Source organism: Sceloporus occidentalis, unplaced genomic scaffold (genome assembly GCF_023333645.1).
Source record: "Sceloporus occidentalis isolate IW3139 unplaced genomic scaffold, rSceOcc1.0.p SCAF_198, whole genome shotgun sequence".
Taxonomy (NCBI): domain Eukaryota; kingdom Metazoa; phylum Chordata; class Lepidosauria; order Squamata; family Phrynosomatidae; genus Sceloporus; species Sceloporus occidentalis.
Window position 1 is genome coordinate 422,774 of NW_028317178.1, and position 16,239 is coordinate 439,012.

At 44.6% G+C, this 16,239-nt stretch overlaps 2 protein-coding genes across 2 annotated transcripts; both read right to left on the reverse strand.

Moving 5' to 3' along the window:
- Window positions 1-8,263: 8,263 nt before the first annotated feature.
- LOC149278188 (pulmonary surfactant-associated protein A-like) lies at window positions 8,264-8,707 on the reverse strand. Its single transcript, XM_089502224.1, has one exon. It carries the CDS (start codon window positions 8,705-8,707, stop codon window positions 8,264-8,266), a length of 444 nt encoding a protein of 147 aa, XP_089358350.1.
- A 6,847-nt stretch (window positions 8,708-15,554) lies between these two features.
- Window positions 15,555-15,998, reverse strand: LOC149278189 (pulmonary surfactant-associated protein A-like). The gene has a single exon (XM_089502225.1). It carries the CDS (start codon window positions 15,996-15,998, stop codon window positions 15,555-15,557), a length of 444 nt encoding a protein of 147 aa, XP_089358351.1.
- Window positions 15,999-16,239: the final 241 nt, after the last annotated feature.

Here is a 16,239-nt window from a genome sequence, read left to right on the forward strand (position 1 = left end):
TGGAATGGTGTAACTGAAGTATCCTTTCACGGTACACAGGAGGCACAAACAGTTTGCCAGGTGGGGTATGGGCTGGAGCAGATGGTTGGCTGGCTTGAATGCGTTGCAGGAGGGGAGAAGCAACGGCTAGAGATACAGCGGAGATAATACGGTTAGCTGGGACGATGGGTTCCGGGTCTGGTTTCTCCTCTGTGGCTGTGCAGAACATACGGGATAAAGCGTCGGCCTTGGTATTTTTAGACCCCGGGCGATAGGAAATAACATAATTAAAACGGGATAAGAAGAGAGTCCATCGTGCTTGCCTGGGGGTTAAACGTTTGGCATCAGCAATATACTGGAGGTTCTTGTGGTCTGTGAGAATAGTAACAGGTATGCGGGAACCCTCTAGGAGATGACGCCACTCAGTAAGGGCGAGGATGACTGCCAGTAGTTCCCGGTTGCCGATGTCATAGTTCCTCTCCGCATGAGAAAAGCGTTTGGAAAAGAACCCACAAGGATGTAGCGGCCCTTCATATGTTTTCCGCTGAGATAAGACCGCTCCAGCGCCGATTTCTGAAGCGTCTACTTCTATAACGAAGGGTTGAGAGACATCAGGGTGAACGAGGACCGGAGCAGACACAAACAGATTCTTCAATTTCTGGAAGGCCTGAACAGCGGAGGCAGGCCAATTATGACAGTCAGACCCCTTTTTAGTGAGCGCAGTCATGGGAGCCACAACCTTAGAAAAGTCTCGGATAAATCGTCTATAATAGTTAGCAAAGCCGAGGAACCTCTGGAGGGCTTTCAGTCCTTGTGGTTGAGGCCATTGCAGAATGGCATGCAGCTTGTCAGGATCCATTTCGAACCCTGTATCGCTAATGACATAACCAAGGAAGGGTACGCGGAAAACTTCAAATACGCATTTCTCCAATTTAGCGTATAAACGGTTTTCACGAAGGCGTGCCAGGACCTTTTTAACGTGTATCCGATGTGAAATAGGGTCCGGCGAGTGGATAAGTATGTCATCAAGGTAGATGACAACGAATTGGTGAAGATAGTCCCGGAAACAGTCATTAACGAATTCCTGAAATACTGCTGGGGCGTTACAGAGCCCAAATGGCATTACTGTATACTCGTAATGGCCAGAGCGGGTATTAAAAGCTGTCTTCCACTCATCGCTCTGACGGATACGAATAAGGTTGTAAGCACCACGTAAGTCCAATTTAGTGAACACCTTTGATCCCTTCAGGCGGTCGAACAACTCGGTAATGAGTGGCAAGGGGTATGTGTTTTTAATGGTGATTCGATTGAGGCCCCGATAGTCTATGCACGGGCGTAGACCGCCATCTTTTTTAGACACAAAAAAGAAGCCTGCACCGGCGGGAGAAGCGGAGCGGCGGATAAAGCCCTTTTGGAGGTTTTCTTGGACGTAGGCCTCCATGGCCTCAGTCTCGGCCGGGGATAACGGATACACTCTGCCCCTTGGGGGTACGGTGCCAGGAAGCAGGTCAATAGGGCAATCATAGGGACGGTGAGGAGGCAAGGAGTCAGCCTCTTTCTTATCAAACACGTCAGCATATCCCTGGTATTGCGGAGGCAGGGTGGTGGTATCCAAAGAGGCGACTTTCACTAAGCATGGTTGAGGGAACATGCAGGAGGAGCACCGCCAGGAAGTGATCTCACGGGTAGACCAATCGATGTCAGGGTTATGCAGCTGCAGCCAAGGGTAGCCCAAGACAATGGGGGCAGCTGGAGTAGTTATCACATGGAGCGTTATAGTCTCTGTATGGAGAACCCCAACTCTGAGACGAAGCGGGATAGTTTCGTGGGTCACCGCTGCAGGTTGAAGAGGTCGACCGTCAATGGCCTCCACGAAGATCGGGGAGGTTTTCTCCTGCAAGGGTATATTGTGGAGCCTGCAGAAGTCATGGTCAATAAAGTTTCCTGCAGCTCCAGAGTCTATAAGGGCTGGAGCCAGAATGGTGCTTTCCTGAATAGTGAGAGATGTAGGCACAAACATACGAGGCGCCCGGTCATGGGGAAAGGCAGCAGAAAGGCCTAGAGGAGGTACCCCAACCCTCCTTAGGCCTTGTAGTTTCCCTGCTTCACAGGGCAGGAACGCACATAATGTCCTTGTTTGCCACAGTACATACAGAGGTTCTGTTGGCGCCGCAGGGATCTCTCCTCCTCAGAGAGACGTGTGGAGCCGATCTGCATGGGCTCCTCAGGCGGAAGAGAAGCAGAGTCAAAAGAAGCCGGACGTGGAACAAAACGTACTGGAGCTCTCCTTTGGCGATCTCGCTGTACCTGGCGTTCCCGGAGGCGTAGATCAATGTGGCCAATGTAGGCGATGAGTTCTTCCAAATCCGTGGGCAGGTCCCGGGCAGCCACCTCATCTTTTAGGCGGTCAGATAGGCCATTAGTGAAGGCAGCAACCAAGGCATCGTTGTTCCATGCCACTTCTGCAGCCAGGGTACGGAACTCAATGGCATAGTCAGATAAACTGCGTGTACCCTGACGCAGTGAAAAGAGACTTGACGAGGCAATATGGCCGCGACCCGGCCTATCAAACACTTGACGGAAAGTGGTTACAAAGTCAGTATAATCGTTGACCACTGGAGAATTGCGTTCCCAAAGAGGAGTTGCCCAGGCCAGAGCCCTGTCAGTGAGTAGGGAGATGACATACCCCACACGAGCTCTGTCAGAAGGAAACAAGTAGGGAGACATCTCAAAGTTAATGGAGCACTGATTGAGGAATCCACGACAGGTAGCAGGATCTCCTCCATATCTGGGAGGAGGTGGTAAACGGAGGGTATGAAGACCTGGATCAGCAGGCGGTGGAACAGCAACAGGTGCAGCAGCAGGCACAGGAGGAGGACCACGTGCTGGATCGGTCCTCGCCAGGAGTGTTTGCAAAGCCTGCGTAAACTGGTCCATGCGATGATCCAGACTTTCAATACGGGCTTCACAGGTAGACATCTTCTGGCCAATCTCCGCGGGGTCCATGGTGACCCTTGGTACTGTAACGATTATGGTGAGGTAGGACCCCAGATGGCAGAGTTAGCCAGGCCAAACAGGAACCAGAAAGTCAGAGAACCAACCGGGTCAGACAGGTAATCAGGATAAGCCAAATCAGAATCCAGAGACGAGGTCAACAAGCCGAATCAAATACCAGACGAACAGGAATCAGGAGCCAAATCAGGAGACAGGAACGAAGTCAGCAAGCCGGGTCAAACGAAGAAATAGTCACAGCAACTCGTACAGAAAAACCACAGAATACACCAACCAAGGGTGAACCAGAAGAGGAAGTCCAGGTTTAAATAGGGACAGGTGGAGGTGTGTCCTGCATTAAGGAGGTCACCCGAGGCTATAAGAACACGTTACGTATGTAACGTGTAATATTACTTTTTGGCCACACGGTGGCGCTGTGCTACCTGTTTGCCGCGTGGTCGGCCACGCGGTGAAGACGCCGACCGGGTAGCGGTGGTACTAGCTGCCCGGGAAGCCGGCTGAGGAGGCAGCGTCGCGGGACCAGCCACGGCGCGGGACCGGAGAGGCAGGTAAGTCCTTACAAACAGCCTCTCAGCAGAATACAACAACCAAAATGAAACATGCACAGAGAAGATATTTTTCATCCGTCTATTCTCAAAATCCATCTTCCTCTGAACACTCAGAACTGTTTGATGATCCAAACAGTGCAGTGCAACAGCAGTAGCACATGTTCGTCACGGTGTCCGTCAGACAAAGCAGGACTCTGGATGTCAGGGAGTCGCTTTCAGAAGACGTTTCAGAAGACGTTTGAGAAGATGTTTTCAATGGCTCTGCCTGGGAAGTCTTGCTTGATGATTCCCCTCTGTCTAAGCTCGTTAAGCTTTCTCTAGGAAGCTTTTGAAGATGTCCCTCCAGAGGCTCCTGAGATTTAACAGGTTCCTCTCTGGGTAACGCATCCTTATTTTCCTTCCGAAGCCCACTCTTTTGTGTGAGATGCACCCGACTGTCTGTGCTGGTTGAGTGCTCCACAGGGAGATCTCGTAGATGTTTCTTCAGAGGGTTAGGCTGCTGAGATATAGCAGGTTTACCTCTGGATGATTTATGTCTCTCCTGTACACGTTCATCATTGAGTTTGGGAGGAGAAGGAATCTCCGAGCCACTTCGAATCATCTCCCGCATGTGGGTATTAGGAGACTGGGATGTTTTCATCAGTCCTACCCGTGAAGTCTTGCGTGAAGATTCATCGCTGTCTAAGCTCTTTAAGCTTTCTCCAGGCAGCTTTTGAAGATGTTCCTCCTGAGCGAAAGGCTCCTGAGACATGACAGGTTCCTCTCTGGGTAACGCATCCCTATTTTTCTTCCCACGCCCACTCTGTTGTTTGAGATGCACCCCACTGTCTGTGCTGGTTGAGGGCTCCACAGGTAGATCTCGTAGATGTTTCTTCAGAGGGTAAGGCTGCTGAGATATAGCAGGTTTACCTCTGGATGATTTATGCCTCAATTTCCTCCTACTCTCCCGTACTCGTTCATCATTGGGGTTGGGTTGTTCTCTGCTGATGGAACGTGTTTCTGGAGGGGAAGGTATCTCAGGGGGCACTACAGTTGCATTTATAGAGTTCTGGACCAGAATTGGTCGATCTGAGCAACTACGAAGCGTCTCCAGCATGTGGCTATGAATACGTTCCCCCGTCTCGGGATCCAAGAATGGGGTTGGGTGGAACCTCATATGTGTCTTGCGTGAAGATTCACGGCTGTCTAAGCTCTTTAAGCTTTCCCTAGGGAGCTTTTGAAGATGTTCCTCCAGAGGGGAAGGCTCCTGAGACATAACAGGTTCCTCTCTGGGTAACTCATCCCCATTTTTCTTCTTCCCACGCCCACTCTGTTGTTTCAGAAGCACCCCACTGTCTGCGCTGGTTGAGGGCTCCACAGGCAGATCTCGTAGGTGTTTCTTCAGAGGGGTAGGCTGCTGAGATATAGCAGGTTTACCTCTGGATGATTTATGTCTCTCCTGTACGTGTTCATCATTGAAGTTGGGAGGAGAAGGAGTATCCGAGCCACTTCGAATTATCTCAAGCATGTGGGTATTAAAAAATTCCCATGTCTCGGGATCCAGCTTTATCTGTTCAGGAGCTTCAGGAACTTCCTGTGAGAACGCTGGGATATTTCCCTCCACGTCTCTGGTTTTCGTCTCTGACATTTTGTTACCTTTGGCTTCCACTTCACCAAGGTGAGTAAAATCGTCAGATTTCAGGGTGGGTGACGGGTCACTGGTTTGAGAAGACCGGGATGTTTTTAACAGTCCCGCCTTTGAAGTCTTGCGGCTGTCTAAGCTTTTTACATGCTCTCTTGGGAACTTTTGAAGATGTTCCTCCAGAGGGGAAGGCTCCTGAGATATAACAGGTTCCTCTCTGGGTAACGCATCCCTATTTTTCTTCCCACGCCCACTCTGTTGTTTGAGAAGCTCCCCACTGTCTGCGCTGGTTGAGGGCTCCACAGGGAGATCTCGTAGAGGTTTCTTCAGAGGGTTAGGCTGCTGAGATATAGCAGGTTTACCTCTGGATAATTTGTGTCTCAATTTCTCCCCACTCGGGGCCAGTAAATCTAGTCTTCGGTTGAGGATCCCCAGTTTCTCCTGTACATGTTCATCATTGAGGTTGGGAGGAGAAGGAATCTCCGAGCCACTTCGAATCATCTCCCGCATGTGGGTATTAAAACATTCCCGCGTCTCGGGATCCAGCTTTAGCTGTTCTTTAGCTTTAGGAACTTCCTGTGAGAACGCTGGGATTTTCTTGCGTGAAGATTCACCGCTGTCTAAGCTCTTTAAGCTTTCCCTAGGGAGCTTTTGAAGATGTTCCTCCAGAGGGGAAGGCTCCTGAGATATAACAGGTTCCTCTCTGGGTAACGCATCCCTATTTTTCTTCCCACGCCCACTCTGTTGTTTGAGAAGCTCCCCACTGTCTGTGCTGGTTGAGGGCTCCACAGGGAGATCTCGTAGCGGTTTCTTCAGAGGGTAAGGCTGCTGAGATATAGCAGGTTTACCTCTGGATGATTTATGCCTCAATTTCTCCCCACTCTGCTGCTGTAAAGTTGGTCTTCGGGGGAGGGTCTCCAGTGTCTCCTGTATAGCAGGTTTACCTCTGGATGATTTACGTCTCTCCTGTACGCGTTCATCATTGAGGTTGGGAGGAGAAGGAATCTCCGAGCCACTTCGAATCATCTCCCTCAAGTGGTTATTAAGAAATTCCCTCATCTCGGGATCCAGCTTTATCTGTTCAGGAGCTTCAGGAACTTCCTGTGAGAACGCTGGGATATTTCCCTCCACGTCTCTGTTTGTCATCTCTGACATAATGTTGTCTTTGGCTTCTACTTCACCAAGGTGAGTAAAATCGTCGCAGACGTTTTGTACGTCGTGTGATACACGGCCAACTCTATAAAGAAAGAAACAATGAATTCAGGATGTTGGTTCTCCATAGACAATAATGCTACACATGGGCACGGCCGATCTAGCAGCAACTCTATCAATATAGAGGCTCACAAATAATGAAATTCAAATTTCTTGCCCAAAAAGCAGCTGCCTTGGAAGCGAGATTCAATACAAAATACAAAGAAAGGTGAGGTATGTACAAATAAAAGGTGAGAGGGGCCGGCACATTTTTCTCTTGCTCTATGACCTTAAACCTTCATTGACTCCCCAGCCTTAAGTTCAGGGTGATGTGACTTACCTGTGAGTATCCATGTGTCTGTCTTACTCTCAGAATGTTGTGTTCATATAGCCTGTGCCCCATTGTGACATCATAGCTTCACATGTCATTGTGAAATCATCACTAGGCACAGGCAGAATCTTCATGCCTTTGTGACATCATCACTAGGCACAGCCAGAATCTTCAAATCTCTGTGACAGTATTACAAAGCACAGCTGAGAGCTTCAAATGTCTTTCTGATCATCACTAGACACATCCAGAATCTTCACCACTTTGTGACATCATCACCTATACCTTAAAAGAGAAGTCTGATGGAATTGTGTTTTCTTTAATCATAATTATAAATGTCACCCCCATTAATGTATTATATTATTACACAAACAAGGGGGTTTCTTTCTCATGGATCCAATAAAGTGCATAAAGGTATCTTGTTTAAATGCTCTTTATTATATCTACAGCTTTCTATCACCAACAAATATATATTTCTATAAGCTTTATATACACACACATCTATACATATACAGATGTATGACGCTGGCTTCTGTACCAGCATGATGTCATCACCTGGGCGGGGCTGGCAGGTACATGAAAAGACAGTTGACGGTTGTTTTTCTTTGTAACCGTTAGCAGACAGTATAATAAAAGAATCAGTTACGTATTGGAATGGTCATTGCATCATTACGTCATAACACACATACACATATATTATATATATATACATACTCATAGATACACATACAGATATATATACACACACATAATTACACATACAGATATATTATATATACACACATAATTACACATACAGATATATTATATACACACACATAATTACACATACAGATATATTATATACACACACATAGATACACATACATATATATTATATATACACACATAGATACACATACAGATATATTATATATACACACACATAGATACACATACAGATATATTATATACACACACATAATTACACATACAGATATATTATATACACACACATAGATACACATACAGATATATTATATACACACACATATAGATACACATACAGATATATTATATACACACACAAAATTACACATACAGATTTATTATATACACACACACATAGATACACATACATATATATTATATATACACACATATAGATACACATACAGATATATTATATACACACACATAGATACACATACAGATATATTATATACACACACATAGATACACATACAGATATATTATATATACACATATAGATACACATACAGATATATTTTATACACACACATAGATACACATACAGATATATTATATACACACACATAGATACACATACAGACATATTTTATACACACACATAGATACACATACAGATATATTTTATACACACACATAGATACACATACAGATATGTTATATACACACACATAGATACACATACATGTGGTTGTGCACCATGATGGAGATAACAGTAATATGTTTATTAGATGATGGTAGAGGCTGTGAAGTTCTCCTTTATATTGTTAATGTAACAACGATATAATCTTATTAAAACCTTAATGTTTTAAATTGAAACTAATAATGTAGTCATCACAATGAAAATTCACACAAGACTATGTTCCTAGCGCCACAGGCCCGGTCGTTCCACTGTCCGATTTCCATCATCTCAGCGCAGTTCTCACCCCTTTTTCCATCCGGTTGTTTCGGGTACCAGTTTTTATACCCAATTTTGTTCCCATTGAGATAAACAAACACCCCTTCATCTTTAATGTCATTGATGCCAAGGAACACTCTCCTGTTAAAGGCTTTCGTAATCTGGGAGATGGCCGCGTTCTCGGCGCTGGTTTGGGGAGTCGGCAGCGTCCCCTGGAACTGTTCACAGTTGGCTTTTGCAGTGGCGTAATCAGCTTCCTTTCTGTTGCTCATGTATACTTTGTTCCCAGAGGAGATCGCTCCAGCTTCGAAGTAGAGAACTGCCAAACAGGACGAAACTATTTTAATATCCTCAAAGAAAACACTGTGAAGGTCAAACATCGGTGGGTTTCTCCAGAAGAAGCCTTGGGCTGTGCATAGCCAAAACAGATAATTTAACTGTTTAACGTTATTTAGGTCCTTCTCTCAGGAGAAACCAGCCAACATTGACCTTTCATAATGTATCGTTTATTAAACGAAGAGATATTTCAACTGATGATTTGGTTAAAAAAAAAACCTTTGGATAAAATATTCTTGGAAAGAACATCTGAATTGTTATGACATTTAGGAACGGAACCAGTCAGAGTTAACTGGCAACCAAGGGCCATAGCAGGAGGATGGACCATGTGGTCAAGACAATCCAGAACAAGTCATACCAGAGAGCAGAAAGACCAGGACAATTTGGGTTAGGATACCAGAGAGCATATAATAATGATGATGTCAGAATAAGACTACATGGTTTCTGGGTCTCAGGTGGGTCCTGAAGCATCAAACTTACCCTTCTGGAGGGATGCCAGCTTCTTCTCTAGAGCAGAAACCCTGCTCTCCAAATTTGTAACTTTTGTGTTCATGTTCGTATCTGCAATGGGCGCAATTCAAAATTAGTTTTGTTGATGGACCAAACAGAATCATGGATAGTGTTTAATAAACTCCAAGGTGACCTTCTGATGTACGTTGAGAAGGTCCTGGCTTTTCAGAGAGCCAACGCAGAACACGGCACGCAGGAGTCAGCGCCTTTTATATGAGCAGTTATTGATTATTCGCGGTATTTCATTGGACTTTTGACTTTTTCCTACGCTTATAGGATTCACGTTGTTGACTTTATAAAGGGGGCCCCCTGGACCTATAGGAAAGGGGGATCATGACTGCTGGCCCATGCATGGTGGTTTAGTAAGCTTCCTTTCATTGGTGGGTAGCTGCAACAATGTTGCAGCTATTAGGGTTTATAGGAAGGTGAAGAGGTGACTCTTACCTCTTTTTCCTGTACCAACAGCAGCTTCCAGACGTTCCTCTCCCGCCCGCCCCCTTTTTGGTCGTGTATAATTTTGTTGTATTGTGTATATTGTTTTGTTTTCTTTCCTGTTTGTTTTCTTCATTGTCACAGCAGCGGTCTGGGTCCCCTGGCCAGCGCGGTAATTTCAGGCAACCTGGATCATTTGCCCATAGCGGGCTTGGGGAGGCGAGTCCTGCGGGCGGCTCATGGCACCCGCAGGGCTGGGACTCTTGGTACAATCGGTGGTAATTTAACTGCCTGTTGGGCCTAGCGCTCAGCAGCTGGCAGGTTGTTTTCAGATGTGTAATGTTTGGTTTCCGCTGGCCTGGGGAATGGTTTAATAAAAGCTGTGGCCAAATGCCCTATCCCACTCATTGGTGTCTAGTGTCTTTATTTCTGGGGTTTGGGTGGGGTATTTGGTTCTTCTTGTTTATTCACCTTGCTATGGGTTTAAGCAGTCATGTTTTTCATAGCAGGGTAAGCTTTTTGGAGGAACTTGAAATCTAGAGAACTAGGTGAAATTTGAAAATGAATTATATATTTTTTTTTATTTTTGAATATTATTTTTATTATTTATTATTATTATTATTTTTTTTTTTTAGTAATTTTGATTAGGATTTCTCCTATGGGATAGGGACCTCTGCAGAAAAAAGCCCAGCATCTACCCCCTTCTTCTAGAGGGGAGTCAAGGTTTTATAAATAAAAATATATTATTTTTTTTCTAGTGGTATGGCTATGAGGCGTTTCTAGTGGTTAGTGTATGAAATTCTCTTTTTTTATTATTTAGATTTTTATATTTTTGCACTGCTGACACTATGACCTCCACTGTAGCAGATCACACAGTGATCACGAAGCAGGGCACTGCAGTCCTGCATCTCTGACCCAGGCGAGGGTTCTCTGCAGTGTCTATATGGATCCCCTTGGATCTCTGCTCCTCCAATCAGTGCTTCCAGCGATGTCCACGCTGATACCAGTGTTTACCATGCATTATAGATTTGCCCTAAACCTTCAATGCTGAGTTTGCTTGTGATTTTTCAGTTGATCTATACCTGCATCATACCTGTTTCATGTGTTACTTATTAATACCTTCAAACACAAGGTTTGTATTTCTTTTTCATTTCATCTATACCTGCAATGCTGTGTTTTAATTTGTTGTTTATTTGCTCAATACGTGAATTACATGAGGAAAGAAAAGAGCATTTGGCACAGTGAAGGACAAATCGAAACTGGGGATGATAGGAGGGTGTCGACGAATTGCTATTTTGATTAAAGAAATATATCTCCGTGGTCTCTGTTTTTAGTTTTATATCAGGCATGGGTTTTTTGTATATTTGAGTCAGGACCTCGGATAAGATAAGGACCTGGAGTGTCTGGGATGTCTGAAGAGACAGAGGGCGAGTGCCTGGAGCAGGGCAGGAAAAGGGACACCTATTGGGTGGTGCGGCAGTTCTGTGAAGCCACCGATGCACTACAAACACACATAACAGAATTTCCAATGCTATTTACAGTTTATTAACAGATATACATAGCAGTGTAAATAGTGGCAGAAAATCCAGAAAAACTGCCATACTTTCTGTGCTTTGGATGGTTCTGGATTACTGAGCGGATGACTGGAACAGCCTCTCAGCAGAATACAACAACCAAAATGAAACATGCACAGAGAAGATATTTTTCATCCGTCTATTCTCAAAATCCATCTTCCTCTGAACACTCAGAACTGTTTGATGATCCAAACAGTGCAGTGCAACAGCAGTAGCACATGTTCGTCACGGTGTCCGTCAGACAAAGCAGGACTCTGGATGTCAGGGAGTCGCTTTCAGAAGACGTTTCAGAAGACGTTTGAGAAGATGTTTTCAATGGCTCTGCCTGGGAAGTCTTGCTTGATGATTCCCCTCTGTCTAAGCTCGTTAAGCTTTCTCTAGGAAGCTTTTGAAGATGTCCCTCCAGAGGCTCCTGAGATTTAACAGGTTCCTCTCTGGGTAACGCATCCTTATTTTCCTTCCGAAGCCCACTCTTTTGTGTGAGATGCACCCGACTGTCTGTGCTGGTTGAGTGCTCCACAGGGAGATCTCGTAGATGTTTCTTCAGAGGGTTAGGCTGCTGAGATATAGCAGGTTTACCTCTGGATGATTTATGTCTCTCCTGTACACGTTCATCATTGAGTTTGGGAGGAGAAGGAATCTCCGAGCCACTTCGAATCATCTCCCGCATGTGGGTATTAGGAGACTGGGATGTTTTCATCAGTCCTACCCGTGAAGTCTTGCGTGAAGATTCATCGCTGTCTAAGCTCTTTAAGCTTTCTCCAGGCAGCTTTTGAAGATGTTCCTCCTGAGCGAAAGGCTCCTGAGACATGACAGGTTCCTCTCTGGGTAACGCATCCCTATTTTTCTTCCCACGCCCACTCTGTTGTTTGAGATGCACCCCACTGTCTGTGCTGGTTGAGGGCTCCACAGGTAGATCTCGTAGATGTTTCTTCAGAGGGTAAGGCTGCTGAGATATAGCAGGTTTACCTCTGGATGATTTATGCCTCAATTTCCTCCTACTCTCCCGTACTCGTTCATCATTGGGGTTGGGTTGTTCTCTGCTGATGGAACGTGTTTCTGGAGGGGAAGGTATCTCAGGGGGCACTACAGTTGCATTTATAGAGTTCTGGACCAGAATTGGTCGATCTGAGCAACTACGAAGCGTCTCCAGCATGTGGCTATGAATACGTTCCCCCGTCTCGGGATCCAAGAATGGGGTTGGGTGGAACCTCATATGTGTCTTGCGTGAAGATTCACGGCTGTCTAAGCTCTTTAAGCTTTCCCTAGGGAGCTTTTGAAGATGTTCCTCCAGAGGGGAAGGCTCCTGAGACATAACAGGTTCCTCTCTGGGTAACTCATCCCCATTTTTCTTCTTCCCACGCCCACTCTGTTGTTTCAGAAGCACCCCACTGTCTGCGCTGGTTGAGGGCTCCACAGGCAGATCTCGTAGGTGTTTCTTCAGAGGGGTAGGCTGCTGAGATATAGCAGGTTTACCTCTGGATGATTTATGTCTCTCCTGTACGCGTTCATCATTGAAGTTGGGAGGAGAAGGAGTATCCGAGCCACTTCGAATTATCTCAAGCATGTGGGTATTAAAAAATTCCCATGTCTCGGGATCCAGCTTTATCTGTTCAGGAGCTTCAGGAACTTCCTGTGAGAACGCTGGGATATTTCCCTCCACGTCTCTGGTTTTCGTCTCTGACATTTTGTTACCTTTGGCTTCCACTTCACCAAGGTGAGTAAAATCGTCAGATTTCAGGGTGGGTGACGGGTCACTGGTTTGAGAAGACCGGGATGTTTTTAACAGTCCCGCCTTTGAAGTCTTGCGGCTGTCTAAGCTTTTTACATGCTCTCTTGGGAACTTTTGAAGATGTTCCTCCAGAGGGGAAGGCTCCTGAGATATAACAGGTTCCTCTCTGGGTAACGCATCCCTATTTTTCTTCCCACGCCCACTCTGTTGTTTGAGAAGCTCCCCACTGTCTGCGCTGGTTGAGGGCTCCACAGGGAGATCTCGTAGAGGTTTCTTCAGAGGGTTAGGCTGCTGAGATATAGCAGGTTTACCTCTAGATAGTCTCAATATCTCCCCACTCTGGGTCAGTAAAGCTAGTCTTCGGTTGAGGATCCCCAGTTTCTCCTGTACATGTTCATCATTGAGGTTGGGAGGAGAAGGAATCTCCGAGCCACTTCGAATCATCTCCCGCATGTGGGTATTAAAACATTCCCTCGTCTCGGGATCCAGCTTTAGCTGTTCTTTAGCTTTAGGAACTTCCTGTGAGAACGCTGGGATTTTCTTGCGTGAAGATTCACCGCTGTCTAAGCTCTTTAAGCTTTCCCTAGGGAGCTTTTGAAGATGTTCCTCCAGAGGGGAAGGCTCCTGAGATATAACAGGTTCCTCTCTGGGTAACGCATCCCTATTTTTCTTCCCACGCCCACTCTGTTGTTTGAGAAGCTCCCCACTGTCTGTGCTGGTTGAGGGCTCCACAGGGAGATCTCGTAGCGGTTTCTTCAGAGGGTAAGGCTGCTGAGATATAGCAGGTTTACCTCTGGATGATTTATGCCTCAATTTCTCCCCACTCTGCTGCTGTAAAGTTGGTCTTCGGGGGAGGGTCTCCAGTGTCTCCTGTATAGCAGGTTTACCTCTGGATGATTTACGTCTCTCCTGTACGCGTTCATCATTGAGGTTGGGAGGAGAAGGAATCTCCGAGCCACTTCGAATCATCTCCCTCAAGTGGTTATTAAGAAATTCCCTCATCTCGGGATCCAGCTTTATCTGTTCAGGAGCTTCAGGAACTTCCTGTGAGAACGCTGGGATATTTCCCTCCACGTCTCTGTTTGTCATCTCTGACATAATGTTGTCTTTGGCTTCTACTTCACCAAGGTGAGTAAAATCGTCGCAGACGTTTTGTACGTCGTGTGATACACGGCCAACTCTATAAAGAAAGAAACAATGAATTCAGGATGTTGGTTCTCCATAGACAATAATGCTACACATGGGCACGGCCGATCTAGCAGCAACTCTATCAATATAGAGGCTCACAAATAATGAAATTCAAATTTCTTGCCCAAAAAGCAGCTGCCTTGGAAGCGAGATTCAATACAAAATACAAAGAAAGGTGAGGTATGTACAAATAAAAGGTGAGAGGGGCCGGCACATTTTTCTCTTGCTCTATGACCTTAAACCTTCATTGACTCCCCAGCCTTAAGTTCAGGGTGATGTGACTTACCTGTGAGTATCCATGTGTCTGTCTTACTCTCAGAATGTTGTGTTCATATAGCCTGTGCCCCATTGTGACATCATAGCTTCACATGTCATTGTGAAATCATCACTAGGCACAGGCAGAATCTTCATGCCTTTGTGACATCATCACTAGGCACAGCCAGAATCTTCAAATCTCTGTGACAGTATTACAAAGCACAGCTGAGAGCTTCAAATGTCTTTCTGATCATCACTAGACACATCCAGAATCTTCACCACTTTGTGACATCATCACCTATACCTTAAAAGAGAAGTCTGATGGAATTGTGTTTTCTTTAATCATAATTATAAATGTCACCCCCATTAATGTATTATATTATTACACAAACAAGGGGGTTTCTTTCTCATGGATCCAATAAAGTGCATAAAGGTATCTTGTTTAAATGCTCTTTATTATATCTACAGCTTTCTATCACCAACAAATATATATTTCTATAAGCTTTATATACACACACATCTATACATATACAGATGTATGACGCTGGCTTCTGTACCAGCATGATGTCATCACCTGGGCGGGGCTGGCAGGTACATGAAAAGACAGTTGACGGTTGTTTTTCTTTGTAACCGTTAGCAGACAGTATAATAAAAGCATCAGTTACGTATTGGAATGGTCATTGCATCATTACGTCATAACACACATACACATATATTATATATATATACACATACTCATAGATACACATACAGATATATATACACACACATAATTACACATACAGATATATTATATATACACATACAGATATATTATATACACACACACATAGATACACATACAGATATATTATATATACACATAGATACACAGATAGATATATTATATATACACATATAGATACACATACAGATATATTATATATACACATATAGATACACATACAGATATATTTTATACACACACATAGATATACATACAGATATATTATATACACACACATAGATACACATACAGACATATTTTATACACACACATAGATACACATACATGTGGTTGTGCACCATGATGGAGATAACAGTAATATGTTGATTAGATGATGGTAGAGGCTGTGAAGTTCTCCTTTATATTGTTAATGTAACAACGATATCATCTTATTAAAACCTTAATGTTTTAAATTGAAACTAATAATGTAGTCATCACAATGAAAATTCACACAAGACTATGTTCCTAGCGCCACAGGCCCGGTCGTTCCACTGTCCGATTTCCATCATCTCAGCGCAGTTCTCACCCCTTTTTCCATCCGGTTGTTTCGGGTACCAGTTTTTATACCCAATTTTGTTCCCATTGAGATAAACAAAAACCCCTTCATCTTTAATGTCATTGATGCCAAGGAACACTCTCCTGTTAAAGGCTTTCGTAATCTGGGAGATGGCCGCGTTCTCGGCGCTGGTTTGGGGAGTCGGCAGCGTCCCCTGGAACTGTTCACAGTTGGCTTTTGCAGTGGCGTAATCAGCTTCCTTTCTGTTGCTCATGTATACTTTGTTCCCAGAGGAGATCGCTCCAGCTTCGAAGTAGAGAACTGCCAAACAGGACGAAACTATTTTAATATCCTCAAAGAAAACACTGTGAAGGTCAAACATCGGTGGGTTTCTCCAGAAGAAGCCTTGGGCTGTGCATAGCCAAAACAGATAATTTAACTGTTTAACGTTATTTAGGTCCTTCTCTCAGGAGAAACCAGCCAACATTGACCTTTCATAATGTATCGTTTATTAAACGAAGAGATATTTCAACTGATGATTTGGTTAAAAAAAAAACCTTTGGATAAAATATTCTTGGAAAGAACATCTGAATTGTTATGACATTTAGGAACGGAACCAGTCA

Bases quoted from the DNA above. Each gene is read 5' to 3' on its own strand.
- LOC149278188 (XM_089502224.1), bottom strand. From the start codon at position 8,707: ATGTTTGACCTTCACAGTGTTTTCTTTGAGGATATTAAAATAGTTTCG.
- LOC149278189 (XM_089502225.1), bottom strand. From the start codon at position 15,998: ATGTTTGACCTTCACAGTGTTTTCTTTGAGGATATTAAAATAGTTTCG.